The sequence below is a fragment of the Crassostrea angulata genome, chromosome 8 (assembly GCF_025612915.1).
Source record: "Crassostrea angulata isolate pt1a10 chromosome 8, ASM2561291v2, whole genome shotgun sequence".
Taxonomy (NCBI): domain Eukaryota; kingdom Metazoa; phylum Mollusca; class Bivalvia; order Ostreida; family Ostreidae; genus Magallana; species Magallana angulata.
In genome coordinates this window covers 33,887,993-33,908,264 of record NC_069118.1, presented here as the reverse complement: position 1 = coordinate 33,908,264, position 20,272 = coordinate 33,887,993, and the positions used below count along the sequence as shown (strand labels likewise).

General features: G+C 31.6%; 1 protein-coding gene across 1 annotated transcript; it reads right to left on the bottom strand.

Moving 5' to 3' along the window:
• Positions 1 to 12,616: 12,616 nt before the first annotated feature.
• LOC128160631 (uncharacterized) lies at positions 12,617 to 20,039 on the bottom strand. Its single transcript, XM_052823986.1, has 3 exons — positions 19,691 to 20,039; positions 17,414 to 17,578; positions 12,617 to 13,890 (listed from the first exon to the last, which is right to left on the bottom strand). The coding sequence occupies exons 1-3, from the start codon at positions 20,037 to 20,039 to the stop codon at positions 13,625 to 13,627; spliced, it is 780 nt and encodes a 259-aa protein (XP_052679946.1). The 3' UTR covers positions 12,617 to 13,624.
• Between the last annotated feature and the right edge of the window lie 233 nt (positions 20,040 to 20,272).

Below are 20,272 nucleotides of genomic sequence, written 5' to 3'. Positions count from 1 at the left end.
TTGGATAAAGTATAGAGAAAGTTAATTAAAATCATGAAACCTTAATCACAACTTTTCGCGCTTTTCCGCTATAAAAAAAAGATCCGTGTGCTATAAATACAGAGCTTTGGCGAACAGTTTACTTATCCGTTGCAGTTTCTAGAGCGTCAGTGAATATATCAAAGAACTCTAGGGTGATTAATTATGAACAAGCACTTTCAATTCTCCGGCCACTAATCCAATCTACTTTGTATGAAATAACACATATACCCCAACCCATTTTCTACATATTTAATTCAGAAATGACATAAATTCGTTTAAATAAAAAAAAAGAACATGCTAATGACCAGGAATAATATACACATGTCGGAATGCATGCCATTTTTCTTTAAAAGAAGTAACACCTTTGGTAACAGATAAATGTTCCTGAAAATAAAATTTAAAACCCTAAAAAGAATTGTTTCATAAAATATACAACATTTTCTGTCAGTGAAGTTACGATTTTCAAATAAATGCGTGTATACAGACAGTGAGAATTTGCAATTCACGGGACAACACATCTTTACTTTTAATTAAAACTGTACATTTTCATCAATAATGCTCTTTGAATCAGCAAGTCAAAATATATTAAGAAAAGAAAGAACCATTTTAACAAGACCTTGGACTTTCGGTGTAATAAGCATTGAGCTCTCTACCAAAATTATGAATTTCATGGCCCCCTGTCAGGGGTTCTGGTGTTAGGTCAGGGCTCTAATGATTAAATAGGGTAGGGTGGTGTAATTTCGACCGATTATTTTTTTTTGTACGTAAGATTTGTTCAATAATATTGTGTCACAGTGTGTTATATGCTAAAAAAAAAAAAATAATTTTTAGATTTAAGAAAGTTTATTGGACTTAACAGTCCCTGAATATTAATATAGTATTTTCTAAGATAAGGAAAATCCAACTGAGGTTTCTCTGATTCAGTTCTATTTATAGGTACATGTCAAAGAAAATAGGTCGCTATGGTATAGCACTGCACAACAACAAATGCAATTGATTGAAAAACAAAGGTGGAATAGAAATCCACCTGGAGTCATATATCAAATTAATCAATCGAGATTGGCAACCACAAGTTCTTGTTGAGTAGTTATCACAGAGTTAACATTGTAGAAGATGGATTTATTTACCCACTTTGATATATATATATATATATATATATATATATATATATATATATATATATATATATATATATATATATATATATATATATATATATATATATTCACAAATCTCGAAGAATCTGTAAAATATATTTCTTTGCAAAGTAAATAAAATTAGCCATTAAAATCCTCTGATTTCGTCTTCCTATGGCAAAAGTATTCTAATGTTTAGGTAATATTCATTTACGCTATTTCTTTTCAGTTCCATGTCGAGCAGATACTTACATAACTTGTGATGCAAGAACACACCCCGAAAAAAAATTGAATGTTTTTTTTATCAATAATAAACCATGCAACTTTTGAATACATCATAGAATTAAAAAAAAAATTGAATGACAAGAAACACGGCAAGCGAAACGAAGGATAAAAATTAATTCCATGGCATGCATAGGAGGTTGGTTTGTCATATGATCAAATCGAGTAAAGACTATGAAACTGAATTGGTATCTATAATATTTATAATATTTGAATTTGAAGTTATTAAATAATACGAACTAAGAACCATTTTATCATGACCTTGAACTTTCGGTTGGACGTAGCTATCTATCTCTTGCGTCAAAACAAGGTAAAAATGGCGCTGGTTTCAAGCGAAATATGCACCCGTCCGATTGCGTAGTCATAGCTCAAATGCCAGACAAATCTTGTTGATTTCAAAGAGCCATGGCTGAGTGGTCAGCAATGAATTAGACAGGTTTACGTCACATTGCAGTTTGACACTAACTACCCAAAGTCCAAGCTCTTGTTAAAAATAGTTCGTAAACCTGAATAATATCAGTTTATGGACATTCAACCTTTGGTAAATATCTTAGACTGTAAAAACATAAAGTGTTTTCTTTTTCAAAAAAAATTCAGTGAGTAATGATAATTTTAGTAAATACAATTTCAATTACTTCTCTAGCGGGCGGCACAAATTCAGAAATGCCACTTATTGGATGGAAAAAGTTATCTTGCTTTTATTTATTAATGATATGATTGAATAATTTTGATGAAACAACGAGATTTAATTATTCATTTTTCAGCAAACACACGATTCCTACATGTATCTCTAAGCCATAACAGCATTTCAAGAATTAAAAGATTATACGTTATTTGAAAAATAACGAAGTATCAAACACTCGTATATACGTTTGACCGATTTTGATCGAACAGTTATGCTAATGATCAGTTTGCTTTTGAGAAAAAAATGATAAAATGAAATAAATGATGAAAAATCTAATGAATTTTCAAAACCAATTTATCTTTGATATTCTTAATTTCTTTCTGGATGATTTTAAAATAATTCATAGGTTACTTGAAATGCCAAACATGCTTTTAAAAAAATAAATAAAAAGAAATGAACCAAAAAATATACTAGGATTAGTTGAAAAAGATCATTTTTCATTCCCTTTTAATCATCTCTAAATAATAACATTCAACAAATTCGATCAAAATAATTTAGTCTAATTTTATTCGTAAAGAGATAAAATAGATTGAGTAATTTCATGCATTAAGTATATAACGATAATCTTAATAAACCTTTACCATATGTTCCAGCCGATGATTGTAAGAAACCAAGAACAGATAATCTTTAATTTATGTCTATTGGACACACATTATATTCAGGTTTTGTGTGTACATTTACGTGAATGGTTTTTTTTAAATGTTTCTTTATTTTTCGTTTTTCAGAATGCCGGTCACATCTTTTGAACTCTACAGGGTATTAAAATCAAGTGAAAGTTAAAGGTAAGAGATCAAGGTCAGCAAAAGGTCAAGACTTTGATAGAGGTCAAAGGTCAAAGCTTCCATATATGGATTACTAGTACTAGTTATACATTTTATTAACGTGTATGCCATAAGGGTAATTTCCTTTCGTCGATGTCAGGTAATTTGCTGACGGATCACGGTATGACATTAGTGTCTTTTACTAATTAACAATATTTTATTGTCAATGAGTCCATGACTAATTATAGTCATGGACTCATTGACAATAAAAAAAATTTAATTAGTTAAAGACATTAGTTTGATTATATTCTTGATTGTTGGCGGTAATGTTTGATCAGTAAATTTAGTTCTTAAGGATGACGTTTACTCAGAATGAAAAAAAAATCCACTGATGACAATGAAAAACCATCTATTGTGTGTTATAGACCTTTGCTTGTATTGTTATTTTTCACTTTCAGAAAAGTAGGTCAATGACCTACTTTTTGAGTTAATGGCCATTAAACATTTATTGAAAAATCAAGAAAAATCCCATAAAATTATACACTACGATTGAGATTTTCTTAATTAAAAAAATATTACAAATAATTAAACACTTTGAAAAATAAGATACACTTTATGAATGGTAGTGGCACTAAATAAGTACACAACATTAAGATTTCAGCACAAATTTTTAAAAATAATTCAGTCCGAATTTCCTCTATCATTTTTCAAATCCCTTCCCATTTTTGGTTCAATTTTACAAAAAATTGAATGATGATAATACAAAAACATTTATTGTATTGAACTACTTATATTGACCTTATTCTGTTGGCATAAAATTTATATGAGGTCAATGATCAAAATTTTGAGATATGGTGTCTTTTATCGTTTTTTAGCATTTTTCAATATTTTTATTATTCGTGCCATAAGATTATTTTTATGAATAAGTGAGGTAAAACTAACGGAAAGTATGCAAAATTACATACACTTAAATATAAAATCCTAACTTTTGATATTAGACTACTGCCAGTCAATTTTTGTTTGAGCCTAATTTCATAATAAAGTAAAACTATTGAATGTTTTGTCAATAATAATTCATTTCATAAATACTTTTTGTGCTTAGAACAAATTTTACTCATTACATTGAACTTTATTACAATCGGAATTTGAGAACTCAAACCCTGAGTAAATAACACCCTTAAATATGGGCGATAATTGTCTGCATATAATAGTCATCATATTCATTAGCTAATTAATGATGTTTTCCAAAAGCAAAAGCAGTTCAGAGAGAGAGAGAGAGAGAGAGAGAGAGAGAGAGAGAGAGAGAGAGAGAGAGAGAATATGAGCAGCACTACAATACCGTTTATCAAAAACTATATATTTTTGAGCTCGAGACGAATATTATAGATATTAATCGACTCTGAGATATAATTACAAGACCAAATCTTACACTTGTTTTTAAGACAAATAAAAAAGCTTTCCACATAACAATCAAAATGCAACTTGCGTTGATCGTCTAGGAAACTAAACTGTGTAACCAGTGCCATCATTGAAAGGTTTATATGTTTATAGAGTTTACAACAGAGTGTATAGAAGCAGAGTCTACAACAGGGTGTATAGAAGCAAAGTCTACAACAGGGTGTATAGAAGCAGAGTCTAGAAACAGAGTTTACAACTGAGTGTATAGAAGCAGAGTCTACAGCAGGGTGTATAGAAGCAGAGTCTATAACATGGTTGTAGAGAAGCAGAGTCTACAATATGGTATATAGAAGCAGAGTTTACAAAAGGGTCAATAGAAGCAAAGTCTACAACAGGGTGTGTAGAAGCAGAGTTTACAACAGGGTTGTAGAGAAGCAGAGTCTACAACAGAGTGTATAGAAGCAGAGTCTATAACAGAGTGTATAGAAGCAGAGTCTACAGCAAAGTGTATAGAAGTAGAGTCTATAGCATGGTTGTAGAGAAGCAGAATCTACAATAGGGTGTATAGAATCAGAGTCTTCAACAGGGTGTATAGAAGAAAAATCTACAACAGGGTTGTAGAGAATCAGAGTCTGCAACAGTAATATAGAGACGCAGAGTCTACACCAGGGTTGTAGAGAAGCAGAGTATGGTATTTGACTGGTATTTTGTAAAGGCATCCTCTATAATATTTCAGCATTTTTTTTATGATGATGTGTAGATAATTTTAAATTTCCTTACTTCCGCATAACTGTCATCATCGATAGTCAAGAACTTACGACCCGCTATGCTCTTTTAGAGAAGCAGAGTGTACAACAGGGTGTATGGAAGCAGAATCTACAACAGGGTCGAAGAGAAGCAGAGTTTAGAACAGGGTTGTGGAGAAGCAGAGTTTACAACAGGGTGTATAGAAGCAGACTCTATAACAGAGTGTATAGAAGCAGAGTCTACAACAGGGTGTGTAGAAGCAGAGTATACAACAGAGTTGTTGAGAAGCAGAATCTACAATAGGCTGTATAGAAGCAGAGTTTGCAACAGGGTGTATAGAAGCAGAATCTAGAACAGGATTGTAGAGAAGCAGAGTTTACAACAGGGTGTATATAAGCAAAGTCTTTTAGAGGGTGTATAGAAGCAGAGTTTACAACAGGGTTGTAAAGAAGCAGAGTCTACAACAGGGTTAAAAGAAATCAGCAGTCCTTTTCACAAAAAATCTTACGAATGATTTTTTTTTCGAAAGTGAAAACTTAAGTTTTTATTCATTTTCACAAAACATCCTATGAGATTCTTACGGGTAAAATTTGTCGTAACTTTACGATAGCACTTACCCTCTCGTCAGTATTTCAAAACTGTAAATAATAATCGTATTATGTAAAATATACAAGAAAAATTGCTGAATTTACTGTAACAGTTTTAAACCGCATTATACCGTTTTTTCGCATTATATAGCAGTTATTGTTGAAAAAAATACACAAATAAATTCTCCAAATTTTTTACGGCAAATTCTTCTCGTAAGATTTTCCTACGTCACACTAAACACACATTGTGATTGTGATGTCATATTTTGATTTCTACTACATCAAATTGATTTCATTTGATAGTGGTATATGATTTCAGTTTTGCATCTTTTTTATGAGAATGTTGGTTAATTTATATGTTTCTCCTGTTTTTCACAAAAAATCTTAAGGCTTTGCGTAAGATTTAAACTTAAGACTATCTTACGAGAAATCTTAAGTGCTTTTCACGAACGCATGCGTAACAGGTTTCACTTAAGAAATTACTTACGAGTTATCCTTTCCCTAGCAACGATTTGAATTCACTTTATAATTCTTATAAAACAGGAGAAACATATAAATTAACCAGCATTCTCATAAATTAGATGCAAAACTGAAATCATATACAGTACCCGCAACGTTATTTTTTACAAGATAAACGATAGGATAGGATTCACGCACGATAGGATAGCATTAACGCCCGATAGAACAGTATACACGCACGAAAGGATAGGATTTACGCACGATAGAACAGTATACACGCACGATATGATATGATTGATACACGATAGGAAAGGATAAACGATGTTCATGATAAACGTATGATCGCTTAAAACGATATTTACGAACAAACTGATAATGGCAGAATGTGATTTACGTCGAATTTTTTTTTAGTAACAATTGCCGAGTTGTTAATCATCGCTGCATCATTTATAGAATGTATAAAAATGACCAGTTAATTTTTTTTCAACTAAAATTATGAGCTTTAATGATCAATAAATTTTTCTGTAATGTTAAAATTGTTTTCATTATCGAACACCCTAGCCGATCGCCGCGAATATTTCAGCCCGAGATTAAATCACTCGGAAAATAGCGGGTTTAATTATATAAATCCAACTCTTGTATAAAGTAAATATAAAATCTATCATAAGTACATTTCTTTCTGTATAAGAAAATGATACATTAAAAACGAATCATTACAGACAAGTTAAATAAATCTTTACGCAGATACACATTCCGCGTACGACTTGTTAACATTGTTTTCATTACCACACACCCTAGCTGATTGCCGAGAACATTTCAGCCTGAAATAAAATAACGGAAAATAACGGGTTAAAATACAACTCGGGTTTTAATTAAATATAAATTATATCCTAAATAGTTTTGTTTCTGTAAAATATTATATTGCATAAAAGTTATTGTTTACGCAGGTATACACTCTGCGTACGATTCGATATACAGGTAAATATGTTACCTTGTTCCTAAGAACTTCGTTTTTCACTTTCAATGTTAATAGATATGATTTACATAAAATATTGGTAATTTTGATCTAAAAAATTAAAAAATTAGTATCCTGACGGAATGTTGGATAGGATTTAACAATTCTTGTTCGATAAATATTCGTATACGGCGCACCGAACGAGTTGCAACTTAGTAATAAATTTACTTGCTTAAGAAAAAGCACGAAACGATTAACACGATAGGATAAACGGAAGAATTGTTGAATTTAAACGATAAACCTGATAGGATTAACGCACGATAGGATAGGATTAACGCACGATAGAACAGTATACACGCACGATAGGATAGAATTAACGCACGATAGAACAGTATAGTTACACGCACGATACGATAGGATTGATACACGAAACGATAGGATAGGATTGTAAAAAATAACGTTGCGGGTACTGTACCACTTACATCGAGTGAAATCAATGTGATGTAGTAGAAATCAAAATATGACGTCACAATCACAGTGTGTGCTTAGTGTGACGTAGGAAAATCTTACGACAAAAACTTGCCGTAAAAATTTTTGAAGAATTTATTTGTGTATTTTTTCAACAATAACTGCTATATAATGCGAAATAACGGTATACTGCGTCTCAAAACATTAAATTTAGTTGTTTTTCTTGTATACTTTACATAACACAATTATTATTTACAGTTTTGAAACACTTAAATATACGATAAGGTATGTGCTATCGTAAAGATACGACAAATTTTACACGCAAGAATTCCATAATATGTTTTGTGAAAATGAACAAAAAACTTATAAATAAGTTTTTGATTGATTGATTTTTATCGTAAGTGAATTACGATAAAAATCAATCTTAAGATTTTTTGTGAAAAGGGCTACAGGGTTGTAAAGAAGCAAAGTCTACAACAGGGTTGTAAAAAATCGATTGTAAATCTTGGCTTGCGAAGATGAATGATTGTGAAATCCTTTATAAATATACAATATACGTTACACGAGGGATTTCACTAGAATGAGCTTTCTGAGTATTTTCCTAGAATTTCTATAGGAGGACATTTTTCTTTCAAAAAAATCATATAACTAATACAATAGCCATGGAATTATATGTTATTATTTCACTCTAATCAAATTGATTAGAGTGAAAAAATAACACGTAATTCAAAATTGATCGCGAGAGAACATCCATTTACAGCAGCTAACGGAGAGTGAATTTTCATCCTAGTTATATTGAACTTGAAGAGAACTTTAACCAGAACTTATGTACGCACATCTTCACGATCCGGGAAAACGTAAATGTGGTTTAATTTGTAAATAACTTGAAGATTGCCATTGATATTAAGGTACATAAACCATCAAAGGAGTGTTAAACGTTGAAGAAAATTATGGTAATAAGCCACGCAAACCTCCGATCTAAAGAACCAGTACTTAATAAATGATGACTTGTAATCTCTTGTTCGGGTTTCACAGAGAAAATCGAAATATTCTAGGTTATACTTGTGCAAAATAAAAATACTGTAAGCTGTATAGAGCGTCTACTGATATTTTTTTTACCTTTAACAGAAAAACGTCAAAACAACCTGTTTCAATGATAAATAAAGTCAATATAAGCAGTCTGTTTCTTTACCGTATAAATTATTTATGAAAAGGTATTTACAATTAGAATTGATTTTATGGGGAAAACAAAGCAATTTGGTAATTTAATGAAATGCCAAATGTCCCAAATCAACATGACATGTATGCTATAAAAATAACCTGAAGTTTGTTATACCATGTTCTAAAAATGTATCATATTCCGGAGGCTTCACTGTTTAATATATTATAAAATAATCACGTGTACTAGTATTTAGTTCAAATGTTTGATTGGGACGGTAGGTTATCTAAACATATTCATAGATATAATCTAAATCCAAGTGTTCTGGAAAGCTTGCCTATGTACTGTGTTTACTTCTAGCGATATTGTTGTTCTTCGAACTATTAAACAATATAATAACACGTTTATGATTCTATGCTCAGCCCCGTATTACAGAGATGCAATTATATTAAACAAAACAAACCCCACTTACTCATATTATATTTTCACTTAGAGTTCAGTTTCGCTTAAGCTTCTTTTAGCATTGTCCTAAAATGACAGGTGTTGATAACGAACAGAGTTCAAATTCAAACGTCAAAAGGAAATATAGAAATCAAGAGCATAGTAAACAAAGACCTAAAGTAAAACCAAAAGGTGTTAGGAACCTCGACTGTTAAGTGCAGTGATAATTTTTGATCAACTCCAGAAAATAAACTTTAGACTATCGCATACCGAAATAGTTCATAATAAACTTTGGATATAAATACATATATAGTGCCTGGCATACCATAATGTTAAAGAAAATACAAAGTTTAATGATTCTAAGTGACATTTTCTTGTAATCTTGCCCAAAAGGGTTTTTTTTTTACATTAACACACCCACATAAATTATTCAGAAAAGTTAGACTTATCATTATCCGAAAACGATATTAACTTTGGTGATGTTTTCTATATCTGAAATTACTTTTTCTTGCTTAAGGCGTAAAGATATAAGTATTACAAATAAATACAAATATTTTTGTTTTAAATGGCAAAAGTAAATCGCTTTCTTAGAGCGACTTGCTAGTGAATTTATATACTTATTTGTAATCTCTACTAATTTTGCTAAACTAAAAGTACTGTTTTATTGAAAGTAGTTGTGAAATTTACAGTTTGTTCTGTACACACTTTGTGTGTGGGAAAGGAAAACTTTAACCAATCAATGAAAATTGACAGACAACTGACAATTGTGCGTGTAATATTAAATTATTATGTTTTAGCAAACTAATAAAAGAAATGCCCATTGATTAATATCTATGAGTTTACCGAATTCACTGGTTTTAATAAGTATCAACGGGTTAAAACTTGATACTGGTTACAACTACATTGTAGTATCTAATAGTTATCAATAGCAATGTCTTTACCATAAGCTTAATAAATCCGTTCACAATTCTTAACCTACTAAAACCATTGTCTAGAAATGGGACCGATGGCAACCATTAGTACAAACAAACAACATTTCCGCCATTGTTAGAACAATGAACGCAGCCATTCTTCTTCATTGGCATGATCTGATGAAGGGGACATTCTTTGATTGCACACACAACATTTACATTAGACAATCAATAGCTAGCAATTGTAAAACGAACAAATAGCATTACAACAAAGCTAGTATAAATAAATTCTGCATGCCTTCCTCCTTTGATATTTTTTTTTCTTTTCACATTAATTAATATGGTCTCGATGCACGCATATTCGTTGGAATCTTTTGTAAGTCTCATGCCTTCTTTCAGGCTTGGGGTAATGCTAAATGTAATGGTAATGCATTGCAATGCATTACATGTTTTCAAAGTAATGCTAGTAATGTGTAATGCCACAAAATTAGCATTACAAGTAATGGTAATGTAATTCATTACTTTCCAAAATAGAATGTAATGATGGCATTACATGGCATTACTTTGCATTACTATGCTTATTTATGCATGTTCACTTTAAAAAATGTGATGAATAAATGAATAGTTGAAATTGAATTTGACTAAATTCATTTTTTAAGAAGATAGAAATAATTCTTGAGATAAAAATGTTTTAATTGTATTATTAAAAAAAATTTCTTTTAAATTCATTTTTGAATTGTTAATATTACTAAATATAACAGCACAATTTCATAACAATTTTAAGAGTGTTGTTATTAAGAGTTTTTAATTATTTAAACAATTTACTCCAATTAGTTTGCACTTCAATAAGAAATGTGTCAACAACACACTATGCCCCCAGGATAATCTAAGTATCAAAACAATCTATTGTTATAAGAAGTGCTAAACACCCCAATCCCCTTCCCTTCGCTATGTCCCAATAGAATAGGAGACAGACATGCACCTTTAAAAGCAAAATGAATGCACTGTCCATCCATGATGAAAATCAATATCACTTCCAATATTATAACCCATTTGAAAATAATTTTACTTAGTCTTATTCTCTCTCTCTTTCTCTCTCTCTCTCTCTCTTTCTCTCTCTCTTGTATATTAAGTACACTGTACATTAGTTTGGACGGATAAAACATACAAGATTCATGTATTTTTTCTATTATTGCACTTAATATATCCTACGATAAAGATCGTCAAACAGTACTTTTCAGTCCAAGCTTCGACTGCTCCTGTAAAACATTTATTTAGTATAGCTGTGAAGATTTTACAACTAACAGGATGCAGTTAAAAGATGAACCCTTTGAACTTCGATCATAAAGTGCAACAGCAATCTTTTGTCTTTTGTCCTCAGTAGAAAGATATACGATTCAAATACAGTATCTTAAGAAATATAACTGGGGAAAACCATCTGTTTATGAATTAATACAATTAAGTGTCCAAAATTATAAAGACTTGTGTAATCTGGGGAAATATCTCTATTTAGCTTTTAATAACCGCAACATTATTCCATAAATTGTTTCTTGTTATGCATGTAATTCTGTGTCTCTATTTCGTATCCTAAATTGTATCATGCCAAATGTCTACAAATATCATTTTACTTATGTAATTTGTTGTTCATAGTGCCACAAGATGATTATATACTGAGCAAATAAAGAATGACTCTTGTATAGTCATTGAATTTGAACCTGATACTATGCATGCACCTGTAGATATGTTAAAGAGTGTTTTATATTTGAAACATTTGCAAAAACTCTTTACTTTTTTAAAACAAAGTAATGGTAATGGTAATGCATTACTTTACTCATGTAATGGTAATGTAATGCATTACTTCAAGAAAATCAAGTAATGGTAATGGTAATTTAATGCCCAAATTCATGAAGTAATGGTAATGTAATGCATTACTTTACAATGTAATTCGCCCCAAGTCTGCCTTCTTTACAATTCACTTGTAAATTTAATTGAAACATGCATAATTGACAATTTAATAATTTTGATATATAGCCAAGACATTATATTTCGCTATGATGAATGATACATTAATTTTAATACACAACGAAAGAGAGGAGAGTACTCGCATGATTTTTTACAATTATTTTTATATAAAATAAATTTCAAAATTGTGCTTGTGATAATTGATAACCATATACATAAATATGAATTTAAATTCAAATCATAATTCAATTTCAAGTAGAAGTATATACGTATATGAAAACATTATTGCGCACACGATGATTCATATAAGAGAAAATATATAATAATATATAAATAGTGCCTGTTTGGGAGGGTAACAGTTCAAATTGACAACCCGAGGAAACCATTGTAAACCGACGCGAAGCGGAGGTTGACAATCGTTTTTGAGGCATTAATGAACAGAGTATTGTTTTCTACGTCAAAATGGATACATTGTATATATGTATGCATAAAACGGGGAAGTTTAATGGGAATTCCCCCTCCCTCTCCAGATTGTTTTTATCTGAAATTTTCATTTGGGGCAGTAAGACTAATAGATATTATATTGAAATTTGACTTAAAGAACCAAATTTAGAGAAACATACACAACCCATTCACTGGTTTGAAATAAATGTAATAAAAAAATCAGTTTTTATTTTAATTTTAAAAAATAAGATAAGGAAAAACCAGACAAAGTATATACAAAATTGAACAAAAAATTTAGTTTAACATATCGAGCATAATATCATAATAATGTGTAAAGCGTTAATTCCCGCGCTTGCACGGGTTATCATCTACTTTCTTATAACAATGAAATTGTATCACAGTTTAGAATATATCGATATATCATACCCTTCGCCTTACATCATTTGCTTTGAAATTGAAATTCATAGTAAGAATCATGTGAAATTCAATGCTTTCAAAGTTAATAAGTACATGTATATTGATTTTCTCTCATTCATAGGAAGATGAAAGGGTTTTATTTATAAGAAATACTGATTCGTAATTGAAAAGCTTTTGTTGTAGTAGTCTATCCAAAAATGAACTGAAAAGCGGTATATTCTACATTTAATGAAATGAAAATCTTGAAAATGAAACGCATTAAAAGTTAACGTTGAACTAAAGTTCAAAAAGGTTGAACTAAGGAACAATAACTGTATATTCATCTTCATAGTAATAGACTTATAAATGATATCGACCCCGACATTTATATATTTACATGTACATATATCTGTATTTGTATGCAAGAACTTTAATTTAAGGAATATGACTACAGTTTAAATCTCTTGTAAATTTGTCCAAAATATATTTTAAACATATTGAACACAGCTGTCATTTACATTATTTTATTCGTTACTTATTTTCTTAAATCTACTGGTTATTTGTAAGCTAAAACATCCATACAGAACTTGTCCTTATTTGGGGTATAATTCAATTTTAAGAAAAATACACTTACTTCTTCTCTTGTATTTGATTTTTTTAAAATCATACTAAGATTAGCAAACAATTCCAGGAACATTGATTCGATCAAACAAACAAGTAATACTAGTAGTTTAAAGTTTCTAAAAAAAAAAAAAAAGCAAGGTGACATGTCTACTCAAAATAACATTTTATCTCCTTGTACTTAGCTAACGTCAATGATACTCATCTGAAATTACACAAACAATTGCAGATGGATTTCCGTTCCCCTGTCTACATGTCATCTTAAAATTTTCTTTGTCGCCTTTGTTTTTTAGGAGCAATGCAAAGCTATCATCACTTGGAATTTCCTTTCCCGGTATCAACTGCGTAAAATTCAGGTTAAGCCCAAAATCATCTTGCCATGCCATGGCGCTTGAGTTGAATGATCCCTGAATTCGCATTTGATTCTGCCCAAAATCTGTATAGCTATCAAAGTTGTCTGTAAAAAGAATGGCAAGTGCATTATATACAGTATAGTTGTACATTGCTAGTATCTAACAAATCAGAGTTCAACTCATTAATCAAAGGGAAATAATTTCCTTGTATTTCATTATATTAACATTTCACTTTACTATACACTCATAAATCTAAGCACATATCTCGCTACTAATGTTCCCATGATAACCTTGTGTTTCCTGGTATTAGCCTTACCATCGGCATCAAATTTTTAGAACATTACTAGCCAAATCGGTGGCCTTATGTTATACTTGCATCAATCATCCTTCGAAAATTCAAGAGCGGTAAACTATGGTAAAGAGAGAAAGTTGAGATGCCCCACCAGCACCACGTGCAAAGCCCCGCAACCGGAACCACGTCCCCACAGACAGTTCTAGCTCTGATGGTCCCCGGCATAGCGTGAGTCTGGCTGATTTATCCACCTTACCCTACTCAAAAATAAACCAGCACTGCTGCACAGGGACCAGTTGGACGAGATGACCTGGGCAGTGATTGCCGCCATGTCTAGTAGGACAGAGACCTCACATCCCAAGAATGAGATGGCCCAGGATGCATCCGTAGAGAATCCAGGTACTTACTACCAACACTAGTCATAATCAACAATCAAATGTCTCATGTTCAAAGTTACCACATTGACCTTGTGCACAATGTCTCCAGAAATCTGAAGGTAGGTGTATGTCTTAGCACACTCCAAGTGCAGTATAGCTCTGTTTAAGTATATGCATACTATCAGAGTAGGGGCTAGTCAAGCAAAAGCTCTCGGCTTGAGAGATTAATATGACATACAATTTTTTTTCATACAAAAAAGAATGAAATCCAAAAATGTCATTTGCTGTTGTTGACCAAGAGTTGTGGCTTTTGTATGTGTACAACCCTCTGGCTGTTCAAGGGCCTGTGACACAAACCACCCCCTTAGATGTTATGAATTGAATGATAAAGGTCAATGCAACCAAAAAGTGTATGTCAATGCAATCATGAATGTATTTTGTGTTGAGATTTTGATTCAACTTCCAGGCCAAACAGTGTTTCAACTTTCGTGCGCCCCAGTTACCTAGAATTCAGTCAACCTTGGCCATGTCTGCTAAACCCGTCCTTCCTCAGCATCCCAGACCCCCCCCCCACCGTGTAACCGATCAATTTAATTTAGACCATAGCAATTGATTACTCTACAGTTAATGTTCTGAACTTAAGTAAATATTTCGTTTCCTATCCAGAGCGACTATTATTACAGGGTTTTACGTATATTAGATTAAAACTTGGTTACCAAGGTCCAATGGTTGCGTCAGATGCCAAAAACCTTAAATCCGTGTACTTTTTGCAGCGGGGAAGCTATGCAGGCCGTAAACAGAGAAATAAATTATAGGAAGTTTGCTGTCCCTTTTATGCTTTCACCACTTCCTAAATCTAAGGTTGTCACTTGTGAGCATAGTAACTAAAAAGATGACTCATTTTGACTCATTCACCACCTATCATACTAATCTTGATCTAGCGTTTATGATTTTATTGACAACAGTTTATGTTAAGTCAAATATTCTTCCTTGATGAAGCCCCTTTATGTTAGTTAATCCAGGTCCAGTGGCACAAATAGCTTATTTAAAAGTGCCTTTAGATTGCCACTGATTCACAAGTTTAAATTGTAAGGTTTTATTTTTTCATTATTTAGACAACAGGACATGAATTGTATTGATTACCATTTGCCTCCTCTGTTGGTTGTGGTAAGTTTGAGAAATTTTCAACATTTTTAGAGTGAATACTTAGAATGAAGGGACAAGTCAAGCTGTAACAACAAAGTGTATTATTTAGATGATTTTTTACTAGCTGGAAATGCTGGTTCAAAGGAGCGTGCCTACTTTAGTATCTGATGCTTGTTTTTAGAGTAATTTGTGTTAGGAGTTAGGAGTCCCATTAGCTGGAGACAAAACTCTAAGTCCCACAAACTGTTTAGTGTACCTTGGCTTGGAAGTTAACATATATTGTATGACAGTTAAGTTGACAGTTAAGATTCCCTTGAACAAGATTGAAAAGTTAAAGTTCAAGTTGTTACATAAATTATAAAAACGCAAAGTTACTTTACTAGAGCTTCAAGAATGTAAAACTGGATTGCTGAAATTCTGCAATTCCACCTGGTAGGGCATTTGTTAGAAGGTTGTATGATGCATCCTGTGCGCTTTTGCGTCCTTATCACAGGCGTGGAGTTACTGAGGAAATGGGAAAGAATATTAAAACTTTGTTCATGTTTTTGGAAAATTTCAATGGAGTCACATCAAATAGATTGTTCAACTGGTCCAATGATTTATATACAGATAGTGCAGGTAATGCTGATTTAGGATAAGAAGCAGTATTCGGTCATCATTGGGCATACTTAGATTGGCCTGACCATTGGAAATCATCTGATATTTTCTCAGACAAAACATTTTCAGAGCTAGTTACTATCACTATGACTTTTGCAACTTAGGCAGCGATTTGTCTGGTAAACGGCTAATAATTCATACTGGTAATACAGCGTTAATTTCAATCTCAATTTTAATACATCCATGTCCAGAAGAGTCGTGTATTTGCTTAGGCGATAAGTTTTACAAGGTTTGATGCTTAATATTCAGTTCAAAGCTAAGCATATAGCAGGGGAATATAAAGCATATTCTCTTTCTCAACAGCTATGGAACAGATTTAGGGCCAGTTTTACAGAAGCAAACAGCCAGTCATCAGTTATTCTTGCATCATTTCTGCACATGATTTAGAGCTTAGATCCCAGGAGCTTCTGAGTTATGCTTTGTCAAACAATACCTGTAAACTATATGATACTGCAGTAAATGCATTTCATTTGTTTTGTCGAGTCTATCAATTTCGGCAGTCTGACCTCCATCCCAGTCAGATTTAGTCATCTTTGTGTCATGTTTATCACTGCATAAAAACTTATTTTGCAGGGAATCCTTACTATTGTAAATTAAATGGCTTCCCAGGCAACACGCAAGGATTTAACTTTTAAAAAGTTTTACTGGGCCTGCGCCGCACAATCGCAACCATGACATTAGACAACCGAATACCTTGCAGATTTAATCCACTAGGGTTCAGATCCTCCCAAGCATCAGCAGTTCATATTATGAATCAACACGTTTTACAATTTTTTTTTGTTTCAGCATTCTTTAGGTTTTTCAGAATGGGCGAGTTGGCATAAAACACAACGCAGGAGGTTTGCCATGCTATCCAAGTGGAAAATATTTCATATTCACCACTAAACAAGACAATTAAAATTGTATCTGATTGTTGAAATCCTAATCTAAATACCAACATGCATTAGAAAAATTAACAATTGAAAATTACATTGCAGAACAAACTTGACATCGATATACACGTAGTCATTACGCATAAAATTTATTTACGTGAATTATTCTACCTTATTTGATTTTTTGTTTTATAATTTAGCAATTATGAAAACAATTTAAGCAACATCAATTTCCTCTCTGCAATTTATGCAACAAAAATATATTTCAAAAATGCAGACTTACAGGCTAATAGACTTGCAAATCTGTTTTCCTCAGGTGAGTGTATCAACATATACCTCCCACTTTTCTCTTGACATTTTTGAAATCCCACATCATCTGTAAAATGACCCTCATACCCAACGCAATAATCGAAAACTCTAGTGTATGCGTATCCATGTGGACAAATTCCTACAAAACAGGGTGGAAAAATGTTGTACTTAATTATACCGATACATGAAATATCATCAAAAAATACTTCAAACTACTATTATATTGTCCAATCTGCATTGTTTGAAAAAAATATCATTCTCCATACACTTGATGATCATTGTCAATTTAATAAAAAGTTAAAACTGAAAATGTGGACAAGAATGAAATAAACTACTGTAAAAAAAATGTCTAAATAGCAACAAAAGTAAAGTTAATAATTCAATTTTTTTAGAATGTGTTAATTTTTTTTATTTTTTTTTTTTACATCGAATGGTCCTGTTTTTTGTAATCATTTGGAATATTGTTAACCTGCAGGAAAAAATCCAAGTGAAAAGGGTGACTTTATCTATGCATTCGACACTCAGTTCTTTGTATTCAGTCTAGTCCGATCAAATGTAACTTGTAAATTCCATTCTTTTATAGTTATTATTAGTCTTGCCTAGATATAACTATAGTACCACTATGGACAGGTATATGTCAATTTGAGAGTTCTTGAAAACATTTTATATATACAGTCAAACTTCGTTATCTCGAACTGGATAGGACTCTTCTAATACTTCAAGATATATAATTATTTGAGATACTGGGGGTAAAATACTTTAAAATATAAGTGGTTGGGACTTACAAATCACTTCGACTTATCGAAGTTCAACTGTATATAGGTTAAGGATATAAAGTTCAATATCCGAAATATGTTCTTTCAGTATAATGGTTCTTTGTATAAAAAAAAAGAAAAAAAAAGAAAAGAAAGAAACACGATTAGTAGACTGGAACAAAAAACCAGCATGCTCTGGGCTTAAAACAAACCCACATATATGATTTGCCAATGAGATAATGGGTTTTACCCTCGGAACAATCAACAATAAGATCATGCAAATAATCTTCTGACCTACAAAATTGATTTTATTGTCGGTGTAAATTGCAAATATAGTTCATGATAAAGTTAACAAGATATCTGTTTAAATAGGCCACCAGGTAACTGGATCATGTCATTATCTGTATTTCATTCATAAACATAAATGAAATCTTCACTTTTTCATTATTTTGAGAAACCTAACAATTATGATATAGTATAGTGAACACAAAAAAGAGATCTAACGGGTCATTGATATTTCTTAACAATCAAAAATAATTATTCTATTTTTATTCACGGGGACTTACTTTTGATAAATTATGGAGTTTTACAAATATACGCAAAATTAAAGTTCTTGTGTTAAAAAAAGGTGGGTTACAGGAATCCAAACATGTACACCATAAGAAATAACAATTTATAAACATTTAACATCAATCATATTTGTATGGTAGCATTTTCCTGCAACTACTAGTCAGATAATAAAGTTTTTTGTCCTTTTTTTTTTAACTTATTACATATTTATCATGGCTTGACGGATATTTATATAGACATGTTGATTTATTTCAGAAAATTATCAGCAATATTTTGTTGTAAACCGTATTTTGCTACTAACACTCATTTTTTTGAGATCATTATGCATTAGAAGTCGACTTTTAAGATCTGAAAATACAAGAATAAAGATCAGAGAAGTCGACTTGTCTGTTAAATGCTTTCATCATTTTCCAATCGCATCATCATATCTTACAGTTGTCCAACACGTAAATATGATTATCTTGAATGTCAACTAATCAATAATTACGGCAAATTTCAAGGAAGTGTTGTATACTGCCATGTAAAATCCTTATGCCGACTTTTGTCTGAAAATTATTTTGATAATTGGATGACACTTACTTGGCACATATACCTTTATTGATAGACACGATAATAAATGATAAATTGACATAAAAGTTTTAAACAGATTACATAAAGATCTGACAAGTCGACATAAGATATGACACGAAGTGATGCATGCATAAATATGTCACCAAACATTGGAATCCTCCGGTATGAAGTTTTAAACAAAAAACTTATTTTAAACACTATATATATTACCCATGAAAATATATAAAAAAGAATACCAAAAAACATACGCATTAAAAGCAAAGACATTGTTTTGATAGAAATATATATAGAGAGAAGAAATACTTTTTTTGAGATATAACATCCGTTCAATCTGACTCCAACGTTTATTAAATTACCTTTTTGTGTTGAGTAATAGTATATCCACCCCTCTTCGTTGGTTCCAGCTTGTGGTGTTAACATTAAAGTTTCATAACCCCGGCATTTTCTGATCCCTATGTGAAAATGGAGCGAGATACATGCTCTGTTTTCGGCACAACGAATGGCACAATGGATCAGAGACATGACTGGAACTTGCCATAATAATCCATGATTTAGAAAGGCACCATCAAAAGCATAATCATGCACAAAATATAGCCCCCTTATGACCATGTTAGAGGACACCAACCGTCCAGTTATTAAGTGGATCCAGAAGAAATATTGAAACAAGATGAGAACCATTTCCAAACTGTTGAAAGACGACTTCATGCTTTAGTATCAAATGAACTCAAATGAACGCTACATATGCTTTCTAATGATTGGCGGAAAAGTTAATTAATTCTAATGGGAATTTTAATGAAAGATCAAAGAACGTACAATTGATCATTCGGAGGACTTTATTTTCAGCCTAAAGAAAATTGTGTCGTGAAATTAATTATAACATCAATTGCTTTACTATTGATCGGGTGTATCTATATGTATAGTAAGCATTTAGTCTTACT

Bases quoted from the DNA above. Each gene is read 5' to 3' on its own strand.
- LOC128160631 (XM_052823986.1), bottom strand. From the start codon at position 20,039: ATGAAGTCGTCTTTCAACAGTTTGGAAATGGTTCTCATCTTGTTTCAA. The intron at 17,579-19,690 runs GTAATTTAATAA...CCTGTTTTGTAG, and splicing joins CTATTACTCAACACAAAAAG to GAATTTGTCCACATGGATAC. The intron at 13,891-17,413 runs GTAAGTCTGCAT...TTCTTTTTACAG, and splicing joins ATTTGCAAGTCTATTAGCCT to ACAACTTTGATAGCTATACA.